At 44.3% G+C, this 12,513-nt stretch overlaps 1 protein-coding gene across 3 annotated transcripts in view; it reads right to left on the minus strand.

Annotated features, from left to right (window-relative positions):
- GCLC (glutamate-cysteine ligase catalytic subunit) overlaps positions 1-10,627 on the minus strand; it is a 30,490-nt gene extending 19,863 nt beyond the window's left edge. For 2 of the 3 annotated variants that reach the window (XM_065730814.1, XM_065730812.1), the window contains exon 1: positions 10,379-10,627. In XM_065730814.1, the coding sequence (XP_065586886.1) occupies positions 10,379-10,528 (150 nt within the window). In that variant the 5' untranslated portion in view covers positions 10,529-10,627. Of the gene's footprint in view, positions 1-6,834; positions 6,895-10,378 lie in introns of those variants that run through there. The other variant, XM_065730813.1, reaches the window with a different exon arrangement.
- Positions 10,628-12,513: the final 1,886 nt, after the last annotated feature.

A 12,513-nucleotide genomic window follows, 5' to 3' on the forward strand; every position in this document is an offset into this window, starting at 1 on the left:
AGTCAACATCATCTCTTGCTTTGGAAGAGCTTCAGCCAACTTACCTTCACTCCCGACCTATCAGAGCTACTTAAGAACACAATTCAAGTTATAAAGACAGATGTGTGACTGGGCATTAAGCCTCCTGCTCTCCTGGCATCCACACTGTCTTTATGGCACCTTCGGGAAGGACTGTGAGCAGAGAAAGGGCAAAAAAATTGCAGCTGTGTTTCAGAGACCCCAAAGGCTAACATTTGTCCACTGTGTATAAATACATTTCTGTGATTTAACTACAATAATCTGGTAGTGAGAATACCGTCCTTCTCTATGAACTACATTACACACAGTTTAAAAGCATCACAAAAGAAAATAAATCAAAAGAATGTAAAGAAGCATTAAGTCAAGAAGGCAATAAGAAGGAAATCAAAATGTTTCATGATCTGAAAACAGTAGTGAATACATGCCATTTATGCATCTGGCTTTAGAAACAACTGCTACTCTTGCCTCCAGAAACAGACTAAATCTTCAAAGCTGTCTTAAAACACAGAAGATCTGCCATTAAAATTAATGAGAAAGAAGAACTTCAGACAGCTGCCAACAATTAGAAGTTGCCCACAGAATATCTTGCCAACAGACAGACTGACTGAATGGGCATCCTCAAAGATTTTAATTTAAGCTCATCAAAAGATTTAGCCTATGGCTAGCAAAAGAGAAACATTCACAGTTCACATGCTTTTACATTTAACTCAAACTCTTCATTCACAGACTTAGCATGTTTTGTATCCACAGTAATGTTCAAAGAGTTGTGACCAAGCTGAAAGCATCAGCACATCTGTAAGTATTTGAGACTGAAAGACAGTGATCTCGGTTTCACCTCAAGCATATTTTGACAAACTCTTGCAGTTCACTTGGCTCCCCACTTTTAACTAGTCTACCTAGCAAGCAGCAAAATACATACTAGGTTAAATCACTAAAGCACATGGCTAAGAAGTGATGCTTAGGTCTGCTAGAGAAGTGCACTCTGCTGCTATAAGAAAGGCAGACACCACAGATTCATACACTTAGGTGGTGTTCCTGCCCTAGAGCAAAGCATGTCTTCTCTCCATCTGGAACGTGCAGTATGAGGATACCAGTGAAGACAAAAGGCTCCTCCCTGCAGTGGGGTGCACAACACAATTCCAATACGCAGAAGCTTCTGACCAGGAAGGGTCTGTTCAGCTTGCAGAAATAATGTGGACAGATCACTGGGAAACAGAAAATGAAATTGGCCAGGAAGAAAGAGAAGTGAAAGCTGTAAAATCCCTCCAGATGTACAGCAAAACTAGGAATAGGTTTGAATTTGAATGGTAAATAAATCTCAGTACCAATAAATAAATTAATTCAAGTACAAAAGATCTACCTTAGAGCCAACGTAAAGAAAAAACATTCCTTATCGGCTTCCTTCAACCACTAACTTGCAGCACACTGCAACTACAGAATATGTCCACATCAGTTTCACCATGTTTTTTCAAGAGCAGAGACCTTCACTATCATAGAACAATCACAGAAGATCCCAAGTTAGAAAGGCTTCACAAGGATCACTGAGTCCAGCTCCTGGCTCCACACAGGAACACCCAGAATTCCAACCCTATGTCTGAGAGCACTGACTAAATACTGCTAGAACTTCAGCAGCCCATCCCATGTCCACTGTGCTCTGGTGCAGACCCTGCCCCTAAGCCCCAGCTGCCCTTCCCCTGACACTGCTCCATGCCATTCCCTTGGGCCCTGTCACAGAGCAGAGCTCAGCAAAGCCCCTCTGCTCCCTGTGAGGAGCTGCAGCTACCATCAGGCCTCCCCTCAGCCTGCTCTGAACACACCAAGGGACCTCAGCTTCCCTCATACATCTTGTCCTCCAGACATTTCATCTTCACAGCCCTCCTTTTGATGCTTTCGAACTGTTTGATGTTTTTTATGTTGTGGCACCCAAAGCCCATAGAGCACTGGAGGTGATGCTGATCCACACAGGTGTGTGTGGGAACTCCTTCCCAGTGCAGTGACGGAGCAGTGGCACAGCTGCACAGAGAGGTGGTGGAGTCTCCTTCTCTGGAGATGTTTAAAGCTCTCCTGGATGCCTACCTGTGCAACCTGGGCTAGGGAGCTGCTCTGGCAGGGGGTTGGACTCTATCTCTGGAGGTCCCTTCCAGCCCCTACAATCCTGTGATTCTGCCCAGCAGAACATCCCCTCCCCCCGTCTGGTGGCAGTGCTATGCCTGGGGCACCTTGGTGGCAGGATAGTTCCCAGAACAGCATTGCTTCAGGTTTACTTCTTACAGTTGCTTACTAGAGAAATGTAAGACTTTTCAAAGTTCTTTCAATGTCACCTCTGTACATATGACTGCAGGCAAGACTGCAAACCACTCTTGGCTGGGAAGGAGCCAAACCTCACTCTAGACAAGAGGCCAAATAGCTGCTACTGGACTTGCCCAGCAGCAATGCCAAAGCTAATTGTTTTCTGGAAATGGGCAAGCATGTCTAAAACTGCATGTGAATGTTAGAGTTCATGTACTTTTATTTTATTAATTACATGCATTCTTTCTTCTCAAAGCACACTACTTAAAACTGTAGACATGCTGGTGACACAAAGTTCCAGTAGCAGTCCTCAGATACAAAGAGAACTTAAACTGATGTGTGTCCAGCAGAGCAGCAGCGTACAAACACTTGTCTCGGCAGGGGCCAGTTCTCCAGTATCCGTCCCTTCTCTCAGCATACCCAACATAACACCATTATGCTAAGTACACTAGGAGCAAAGTCTGGTTGATATTCGAGTATCAAACCTCCACTCCAGGGCATTAGAGAGATGCTTTTAATGTATAAAATATTTGCCATGAGGAGTTTCTGTATATAAAGACACAAGGAAGCACCCAGACTTACACATTAGTAAGATCAGAAATAAGGCACTGAAGAGACTGAAATTACACAACAGAAGAAACTAATTTTAAAAGAATTATCTGAGAAGGAGCTGGTTTTGAGAGGAAAGTGCAAGTCCACATCCCCTCAGCCTTGCTCTTTCCTCCTGGGGAAAAACAACCTCTGAATTCACCTTTTCCCTGAGCTTCTCTCCCCAAGCTAATAAACTGACACATGAGTCACAGGAGACACTGGAGAGCCTGGGATGACTCACAGACCACCACTCTTCCTCGAAGACAGCCTTATCCAAGTTCTCTTCCCTAGCAGGGCCTTCACTGGGCAACCACTGCCACAAGTATTTGGAGCAATTACTTGAGTCACCTTAACAACTGCTCAGAAGCGGTCTCTGGATTCATACTTCCCCCTTGGCCTGAAGCTTAAAAACAAAACAACACAATCCTTTCCTGAGCACCAAACAAGTTCTCGAGGCTTGTTTACTGTATCCAGAAGCCACAAAAACATTTAAAATCTTTTCATGTAGTATGCCTCACGTATTTACATACACATTTAAAGTTAACCTTTCTTCTCAACAGCCTCAAACAAAAAACCCGAACCCATTTCACTAGTTATTAAGATCCACTGTGGCAGAAGAATTCCTTAGAACATTTATTGGCCAGTCATTAAAATGCCACATTTCATTAAAATGACGGCCCAGAGAAGAACAAAGTTTTAATAATCCGACTACTCATTAAAAAGCTCTACCACAAGTCTACAGCATTAACACGGAAAAAGCAGAATTTTCTCTAAGTACTGTGATACACGCAATGTTTTTTTATTGTAGTTACCTTCTCACCACTGCTGTCATAAAATACAGTCTCGGTAATAACCAGCTCATAAAGGTTTGCAGGCCCACAGAGGAGAGCCTAAGTCCTGAGGGAGAGAAGCTGGGAGGAGAACTCTGGCACTGCAGCTGAAGCTGGGCTCCCCATTTCTCACTGGCAAGCCCCCAGATGACCCACTGGCACAGCACGGAGCACTTCCAGGCTCATGGGACTGCAATCCCTACTTTCTGCCATTAAAACATTTTTTATTTTTTTAAGTTTGCTACTCAAATGTATTTCCCAAAATGCTCAGTTTTGATCGGTCACCCTTGGAGCAGCTAATCCAATCAACAGTCCTCAACTCTACACAAAACCAACCTACAATAATCATGCTCTTGAACAACAGTAACAAAAAACCCAGCGTCACTGATGCTTATTACACTGCCAGTACATACAAAGCTGAAGCACTTTTGTACCACACAAAAGATGAAGATGCAGATGTAGCTGCACAAAACGAAGAGGCAATGCAGACCTAGATAAGGGCTCCTGCCTGCTCCCCTCCCACTTGTAGACATCAGATTTGCAGATTTTTTTTTCCCCCGCATGTGATTCAACGTAACAAGAGGATGTCTTGTGCTGCACATACCAGGAAACTAGGCTACTCAAAACTGAATCTAGAGGTTTTAACTATTTGCACGCCTCTCTGGAACAACACGTGGGCATGCTAGAGAACTAAGTGTCTCCTCTCCAATTGCCGAATTGTGTCACATCTGAGGTAATACTATAAAAGATGGTTTTAATTCCACATTTCTGAATCAAGGACAAATTTAAGATACTCAAAATTTAGATTTAAATCAAAAAAGTAGAAGTCTTTCTGATACAGCTATGTTTTCTAATTCACAGACTAGAAATCTTTGTAGACTAGTAACAGATTATTTCCTTAACTGTTAAACAAGATGCTGCAAGCTTCTACATTGCTTCTTCCATCACAAAGCCAGAGTGGAAAAAAAAAAAAAGAATAAAACCCCAATCCTGTATTCATCCTTCCTACTCAGCCTTTTTCTAATACACATCTGCACAGCAAGAAGCGAGCCTGTGGCAAAAGAGGAATTATACTGAAACAATAGATGGTGAATCCATGACAAGATGATGGCAATTCGTTTGACATTCACACAAGGCAGGAAGTTCACTGTGAACAGAGTATTTCTCTATCTGAAATACACAGGCAGCAGATAACTAAAACACCCTTTATTTAAATTGGAGTTTGTAAAGGAGGAAATCAATGCATACTGTGGGGCTTGGGCACTACTTATTTGAATTCTGGCTTGTTTAGAGAAAACTGAAAAAAATAAGCCCTCTGAAACATTTTCCATGAACTGCAAAATTAGCTTTCAATAAAGCACCCAACTGTGAACAATTTGCTGAAACACTCAGTACAACTGAGCTAAATACCTGTATGATTACACTAATAAACTTTATGAAAGCAATTCCAAACCAATAGAGACAGTTTAAACAAAGAGAACCAAAAGCAGAAGCATAACGCAAGGCAAAGGACTTGCATCTGTATTTTCACTTTCTAAGACAGAATCGAGAACCTCTTTTGCTTTCCTAACAGTCTAGGGTAACAAAAACACCAGGATGTACAAATCTTTGTGTTTGTGCTTTCTGTTATTATTTTTCTGCAGCAGCAGATAGGGGGAACCTCACAAATCCCAGCACGTGTCCCCCTCTGGATACTCCAGAGCTAAACTTCTCTCAGATCTGTGTTTTCTCCCCAAATCTAAGCTTCCACATTTTCTTCAGCCTAACAGCTCATGTCTTCTGAATATTAGGTACCTTGCATTCCTCTTCCTGTTCGTTTGCTCCTCTCTCCTGCAGTCTCACCTGTTTTAAGCTGAGGATGTAACACGGGCTAGGCCACTGCATCAAATAGCAGGTATAATGAAAGTTACACACAGCAGTTTCCACAGAAACAGCCACCACATCCATTTCCCATGGTGGCTGTAGAGCACTGCAGGTAAGTAGCATGTTCCCTGAGGAAACAGATCAGCATCTACCACACATGAGCAGCCTGAGGGTCAGGGCTGCTCCACTACAACCTGATTTTTGGTCACAGAAGAACTGAGGAGGAAGCAGCTGAAGCAAATAGAAGAATTAAAGCAGGGCAGAAATGTAGTTTTACAACTGTCAGCCGAAGCATCCAGGGTGCCATGGTTTTATGATTTTTGGCATTGGTATTCCACATCATAACATCACATAGTACATTATGAGTTGAAATAAACAAGGAATAAACAAGAAGATTCTTCAAGGGCACCTACCTCATCCAAATCAAGATATAAGGAGACATATTTGCATTCATTAGTATATTCAAAAACCCCAAGTTTTCAAGCAGTGGCAGCTGATGCATTAAAATCACACCCCAGAAACACTACTCTAACAAGCAGCAAGTGCAACTATGAAAATATAAAGGAAACACAAATTGCTGGTAAATAAATAATATCACTGCTCCTTTACATAGACAAAGCTCAGAGGGAAAGTATGAACAGGAAGACACGTGACACAGAACCCAATCATTCATGAGTGCTGCTTCTCCTCACGTGGCAAGCAGGCAAAGCACATAGATGGAGACAACCATCATTCAAATGCATCCAGACATGCTGCATCTGGCAGGGGGCCATCACCAGGAATTTCTGCATGAAAGAAATTTAAAAATGCATTGTTTGGGGAATTCTGCAGCAGGAGGAGGAGACTACAAGGGATTGTCTTAAAGCAACAAGAGCTCAAATGCTAAAAAAAAACAAACAACCAAACAAAACAAACCAACAACTGAAAATTGTCTAAGAGGTTTGGACACAGGGATGGATATCTTGCAGAATGTGGAGTTTTGTGAATAAAAGTCTTAAGAAATTGCCTACTCTTGTCATCCACATTAGCTTTAAATCTAAGATGGATGCTTTTGTATGGTATCTTATGCCATAGGATATGTAAGCTTTGTCCTTTTGAGATAATTATTTTACATCTGCTGCTTTTCTGTTCCATTAGCTTACCAAGTTTCTTGTATAGAAGAAACATTCAACTTCCCTTATTTTACATCACAATGCTCTCCAAACCTATTTCTTATTTTACTGAAGTTCTCTCTCATCTCTACCCGAATTCCTCCTTGCATGTCTCTCACCAGGCCTCTGCAGTATTTTGGAGAAGTGATGACCAAAACTTCAGCTATGTGTTTTAGGCAGGAGCTGCACTTCATACAGCAAGTGAGCTGGATTAATCATTGTTAAAAAAACACCCTAGACTTTGTCTCTGGTTTTAAATAAATAACAAACATTTAACAGGAGACTCAAACCATGTGCACCTGAGCCCAAATTCATTTCCTTCAGTTGTAGCGACTAATTTACCAGCCTGAAATCATGCAGGCTGCAGTGCAGTGTCACTGATCCCAGCACCGCGCTGCTCCTGTCTGGAAAAAAACAAAGGCCATGAACTGCAGCAAGACATTAATACTGTAGCTAGGTCCTCAAGAGGAATTATTCAAAAGGACAAGGAGTTCTTTTCCCAGTACAGGCTTTCATCAGGAAAAAGGAGAAAACTTTAAAGATCTTCTCCTCAGAAGTAACAACTGTGGGTCACTTAGACAAGAAACCTCTGGCTTCTCTTCTAGCACCTTCTGAGAAAGGACACTTTGCTGCGCGCAACCACCACTTGCAAGCAGTAAGGTAGCATGTTTCATATTGTCTCATAAAATTCAGTATCAAACATAGTAACATCTACCTTTAAAGTCCATGTCGCCACGAAGACAACAGCTGAAGATGCACAGTACGTGGTATGGCCTAACGCTGACAGCGGCAAAGAGACCATTATATCCAATTTCATTAAGCAAGGCAAAGCAAGTCAGATTGCCATCTAATCTACATGTACTTCCACCAAATAAAACCATCATGGTTTGTTCTCAACATCTTTTCTTCTGACGGGATCTCTCCCCATTTTCATATACTTTTTACAGTTTTTTGCCCCTTCAACTTCCCTCTTCCAGCTCTTCTTGCTTGCATCATTTTTCCCAGCCCAGACAGGCATTCAGCCTGCAGAACATCAACCTGTCCCATTCAGGGATGAAACAGATGGCAAGAAAGCTTCAATTCTCACATGTAAGCACTAATGGATGTGCACCCACATATGTAGATCCACACACGATGCTGTTACTCCATACACACAGATGCCCACTCAGCACAAAGTGATGGAGCTGAGCCTAGCCAAGAGCCACTCATTCCACATGTCTGATCTGAACGTCCACATTAAGCTGCAAAGTGAAATTTAAGCAACAGCCATCAACTAGAGGAATGCAAATAGCAGACCAGAGGCACTGCACAGCACAGTAGTGCAGGAGCACCCGAGACAGCTTGCAGCAGAAAAGTTGGGAAGCAATGGAGTAAGTTTTGCCCTACTCTCAAAGAAACTTTGAAAACTCTTGGTACCACTAACATGTGCCAAGCAGCATGATCCAGTTGCTTCACATAGTGCTTGCTATTGCTGCTAGTACACAGTAATGAAAAGGTGGAGGTTTTTGCATTTGCTGCACACACACAAGAATTAAAATACCTAATAATTGTTTTCTCTGGGAACACATGGTTAAGCACACACTGTTGGTGGGGAGAGAAGGATGAAAAGCTCAGGAGAACGTAAGACAGGCATTAAGACAGGGATCATAAAAAGAGGTTTAATGAGGGATAATGAGACAGTTCAATGCTCTGTATTTTTCACAGCCAGGAGATGCTAAGCATAAATAGGGAATTTTAAAGTAAATGAGGCAGAAGGGTAATTGAGGTAAGTGTCCTCTGCCCCTTAAACACACCTTCAAAGAGATGTTAAGAACTTTTTTTTTTTAAGCACGTCTTATTCTGCAGTGTACTTAAGTACACAAAAACTTCACAGGTGTAGAAAACAAAACCCCCAGAAAAACAGAACCCAAAAAGCCAAAATCAGTTTGGCAGAGCCCTTGGCTCTCCTAACACTGCAAGTAAGAAGTTGGCTGTCTCAGAGGCAGCAGAGCCAATGCTTCTACCACTCCAGCTCTGTAGTCAGGGTGTAGAGCAGCAGCAGGAGCTGCAGAGCTGCTCAGCTTCATTCAGAACAAGTGCCACCACACTGCTCTGTCTGCCCCTCTCCTTAGTGCTCCTGCCTGGCAGCAGGAGGCAGACAGAGATACACGGGCTCCCTGCAGCTTCATCTGCAACCACGAGTGGAGTCTACAGCACATTAAAGCATCCTAAAGGACCACCACTGCTCTGTTAATGAGTCTTACAGCATATGCTGTGTGACTGAGCTCTGACGATAATATGATCAAGGCTAAGGACGGCTCTATACTCACTAGCAGACATCATAGTTCCTCTCCACAATGGCTTTAGTGTCATTGGGACAATCTGCCTAACACTCACATTGCCTGCAGTGATGACAAACTCAGTGCATGACATGTAAGTTGGATTTTGCTTGCAAGTAGTCTTTGAAAATGAAGTTAAAAAGTATTCTCCACCAAAATATGTCTCAGTAACATCCTGTTAACACAGAAGTAGTTTTCTTTATCCTGACTTCATTGCTACCATTATGTGAGGCCTGTCATCCTCTTTGATTTTTGTCTTTGTCAGTTTTTAAGACAATAATATACCCTCAGGATGTGACTTTATAAAGGAGGGGTCAAGGAGCACAGAAGGCAAGTTAGTGGCAACTGCCCAGCTCTCATCTGGACTGCGTAAGTGTGGGTCCACTTTCTAATAACCAGAAAGTGGAAGAAAAAAAACTGAAAACAAGTTTGCTGCTTTTCCAGCTAGGTGCCTGCAGCACAGTGAGCTACACAGGCATGGTTCTGCTTTGCACAACTGCAGAGTGGCAAAAGCACCCAGTACACCAGTGCACGCCTTAAGGCTGCATTATATAAAAATTGCACAATGCAGTGGAATAAAGATAAGCTGCCACACCTGAGGTTATTACCATTTGCTAAAATCACAGCGAGGCGATGAACCCAGTGACACAAACAAAGCAGTGCTCACTCAACAACAGGCTGCTGCCACTTGCCTGCTCCTCCACAGCTCCCAGTGCTTCCCTCACCTTGACCAGAGCCTGCTGGATTGCTGTGAAGTGCTGCTGAGAGAAAAGACCATGCTAAAGATATGATCGGTGCTTGGGTAGCAGAGGCAGTTCAGAGAGCAGCAGCCAGGAGGGATGCTGGGACAGCTTGCCTCACCTGAGGTAGACAAGGACAACTTACATGTAACACTGGAAGTGGGCACCTCTGTTAAAGGCTCATGAAGAAACCCTCAAGTCCAGTCCCGGACTAACAGGAGTACTCTTCCATTTTCACTCCTGAACCTACAACTCACCGGCCTCTGCCGGCACAGCAGGGTCAGACGGGGGCAGAGCCGCGCACCGTTTGCCTCGCTGACCCCAAAGCAGCCAGCAGTCCACACGTAGCACACGAGGTCTCTCACCCCGCAGGAGGGGAGCGGCGTTTTCCCCCGGCAGCAAACACCTGCGAGCACCCCGCGTCGCTCCTGACGGCCGCGGCCAGGCGCAGCGTGCGGATGCGGCACACACGGGCTCTCCCGTAGGCCTTCGCAGCCGGACTGCACCGAGGCCCGTCCCGACAGCCGGGCGCCGCGGGCGGGGAAACAAAGGCGGGGCAGGGCGCGGGGGGAACTCACCTCGTCGCCCCACTTGAGGACGTCCTTGTGGCGGTCGCGCAGCGCGCGGTAAATGTGAAGGAACTGGAGGATGCCGTGCTTCCTCACGTGCTCCGCGTACCGCCGCGTCTCCTCCCAGCTCAGCGGCGAGCCCTGCGACAGCAGCCCCATGCCGGCCCCGGGTAGCGAGGGACAAGCGGGAACGAGCGGCAACTCCGCCAGAAGCTCGCGGCGATCTGCGCTGGGCGCCGCGTTGCGCGGCGGCTCCGAGCCCGGCGCCGCACGTGACGGTGGCGGCGCGTCACGCCGTGACTCAGCACTTTCCGCCTGCACGCCCCGCCCCGCCCCGCCCCGCCGCTCCGCACGGCTCCTGCGCGCTGCCGTGAGGGGGAGGCCGGGGTGCGCGATCCTTTGCGGGGAGCACGCAGCAGGGTTACCTCGTTAAGGGCTCGAGGACTAGTAAAACATTTAAACTGTGGTATACCTACTAATGCTGTTATTAGATATTCCCTTAACTGAAAGGTTAGATAGGCTAGAGCTGCCTAATGGTCCTTCTTCCAGGATCTGAGGTGCCTCAAGGATAGGACAGGCTCCTAACGTATTAAAATAACCTAAAGTGCCTTAGTGGAAAGGAGACAGTAGTAAAGTAAAAATCGCTGGAATTTAAAACGTGTTAGTTATTTTTTCAAGGACTGAATTTGCTTTAAAAGAACAGTGTTGACAAAACCTTTACCAGAAAGGCAGTGACCACTGCAATTAAAATTATGCCCTGGTTCTAGGGGCTTACAGCTTCATTAAAACTCGTGGTTTTGAGCACAGACTTCATGGCTGATCTCCAACTGAAAGCGCTGTGCTGCTGGTACAGATGTAGATCTGAAAGAGGCCCTTTGAGTTTGAAGGAGAAGAAAATAATCTCTTCTTCTAGTTCCAAAATTCCTACAGCCTTTCTGATTTCTGAAAAATGGGGAAGTTAGAAAATCTTCATGCTTGGCAACAGAAGTCTGATGAAAAATACTGCTTATGCTGAGCCTACTTCTGCTTTGTGCTGGGAGAGGACGAAGTGACTGCATGCGTGGCCCCTTGTATTTGAGGCTGTTTGTGCCAAAGGACAGATTCAAACATCAGTGCCACCACACTGCCACCCAGACTCAGGTTTTCTATAGGTTTGGTGTCCAGCTGGGTGCACCTGAGGAGTCACACTGATGCCAAATGCATCCGAACAGCATGAAATGGCTCTGCCTGTGACCCCTTTCCTTCTCTTGGAGCAGTTGTCCTGGTTTGGGAGCAAATGTTATTACCTCAGAACAAACTCTGTCTTATGAATCCAGGTGAACCTACATTACATAGGTTACACAGGACTTGTGCTCTCTGTTCATGTGGCTGGTGGAGCACTGTGTTGCTGAGAGAAGTTTTTGAAAGGTTTGGGTATTTGTTATCATCCCAAAGTTCCTTTAGTGTGCTGCTGTGCTTAATTGTTAATTCTGGCAACATGCACTGAATTTACAAACTAAGCTCAACTTTACAATAATGCAAGTTGCTATTTAGCAGTCTGTACTCTTTGGCTGACTGCTAATGTTACTCTTCATCCTGAAATTCATGAGCTAATTTTCAGTGGCTTTCTCTCACCACTATTATACTAATTCTTGAGTTGTTTCAGTGTCACTGTTTATGTCTTTTTCACATTTTTGTGTGCTTATCAGTTATTGAGCTAGTATACTGTTTATGACAAAAAAAAAAAAAAGTTGTTTTCCTTCTGCACCAGTAAAACTGATAAAAATATGAACTGTTTTCTCACTTTGTAATATTTAGCCTCACAGTGTAACATATCAGCTCCATTTATGAGGTATTTACTGTCTTCAGCTGAAGCTCTTTCCCCTCAGTTCACATGAAGGAAGAAGTTCAGTTCAGTTCCATACACATCCAGTGTGTGTGTTCTGGGAGTGTTGGGATGTACACGTGGCCTTCTCCTCTGTAGAGGACTGAGCATAGGAGTATGAGCCATTCTAAGGCTGACACGCACACGTGCAGAAGTATTCACTCATCCATTAAAATAGGACTTCTAGATGCACAAGTATTGTGTAATATCTGCATGTGTTCATAATGTTGCATAATTTAGTGCACTTAATGTGATGTATAATTGCTTCCAATACACTTAA

This window comes from Cyrtonyx montezumae, unplaced genomic scaffold (assembly GCF_038088225.1).
Source record: "Cyrtonyx montezumae isolate F1298 unplaced genomic scaffold, pur_monq_1.0 scaffold_13, whole genome shotgun sequence".
Classification (NCBI taxonomy): Eukaryota; Metazoa; Chordata; class Aves; order Galliformes; family Odontophoridae; genus Cyrtonyx; species Cyrtonyx montezumae.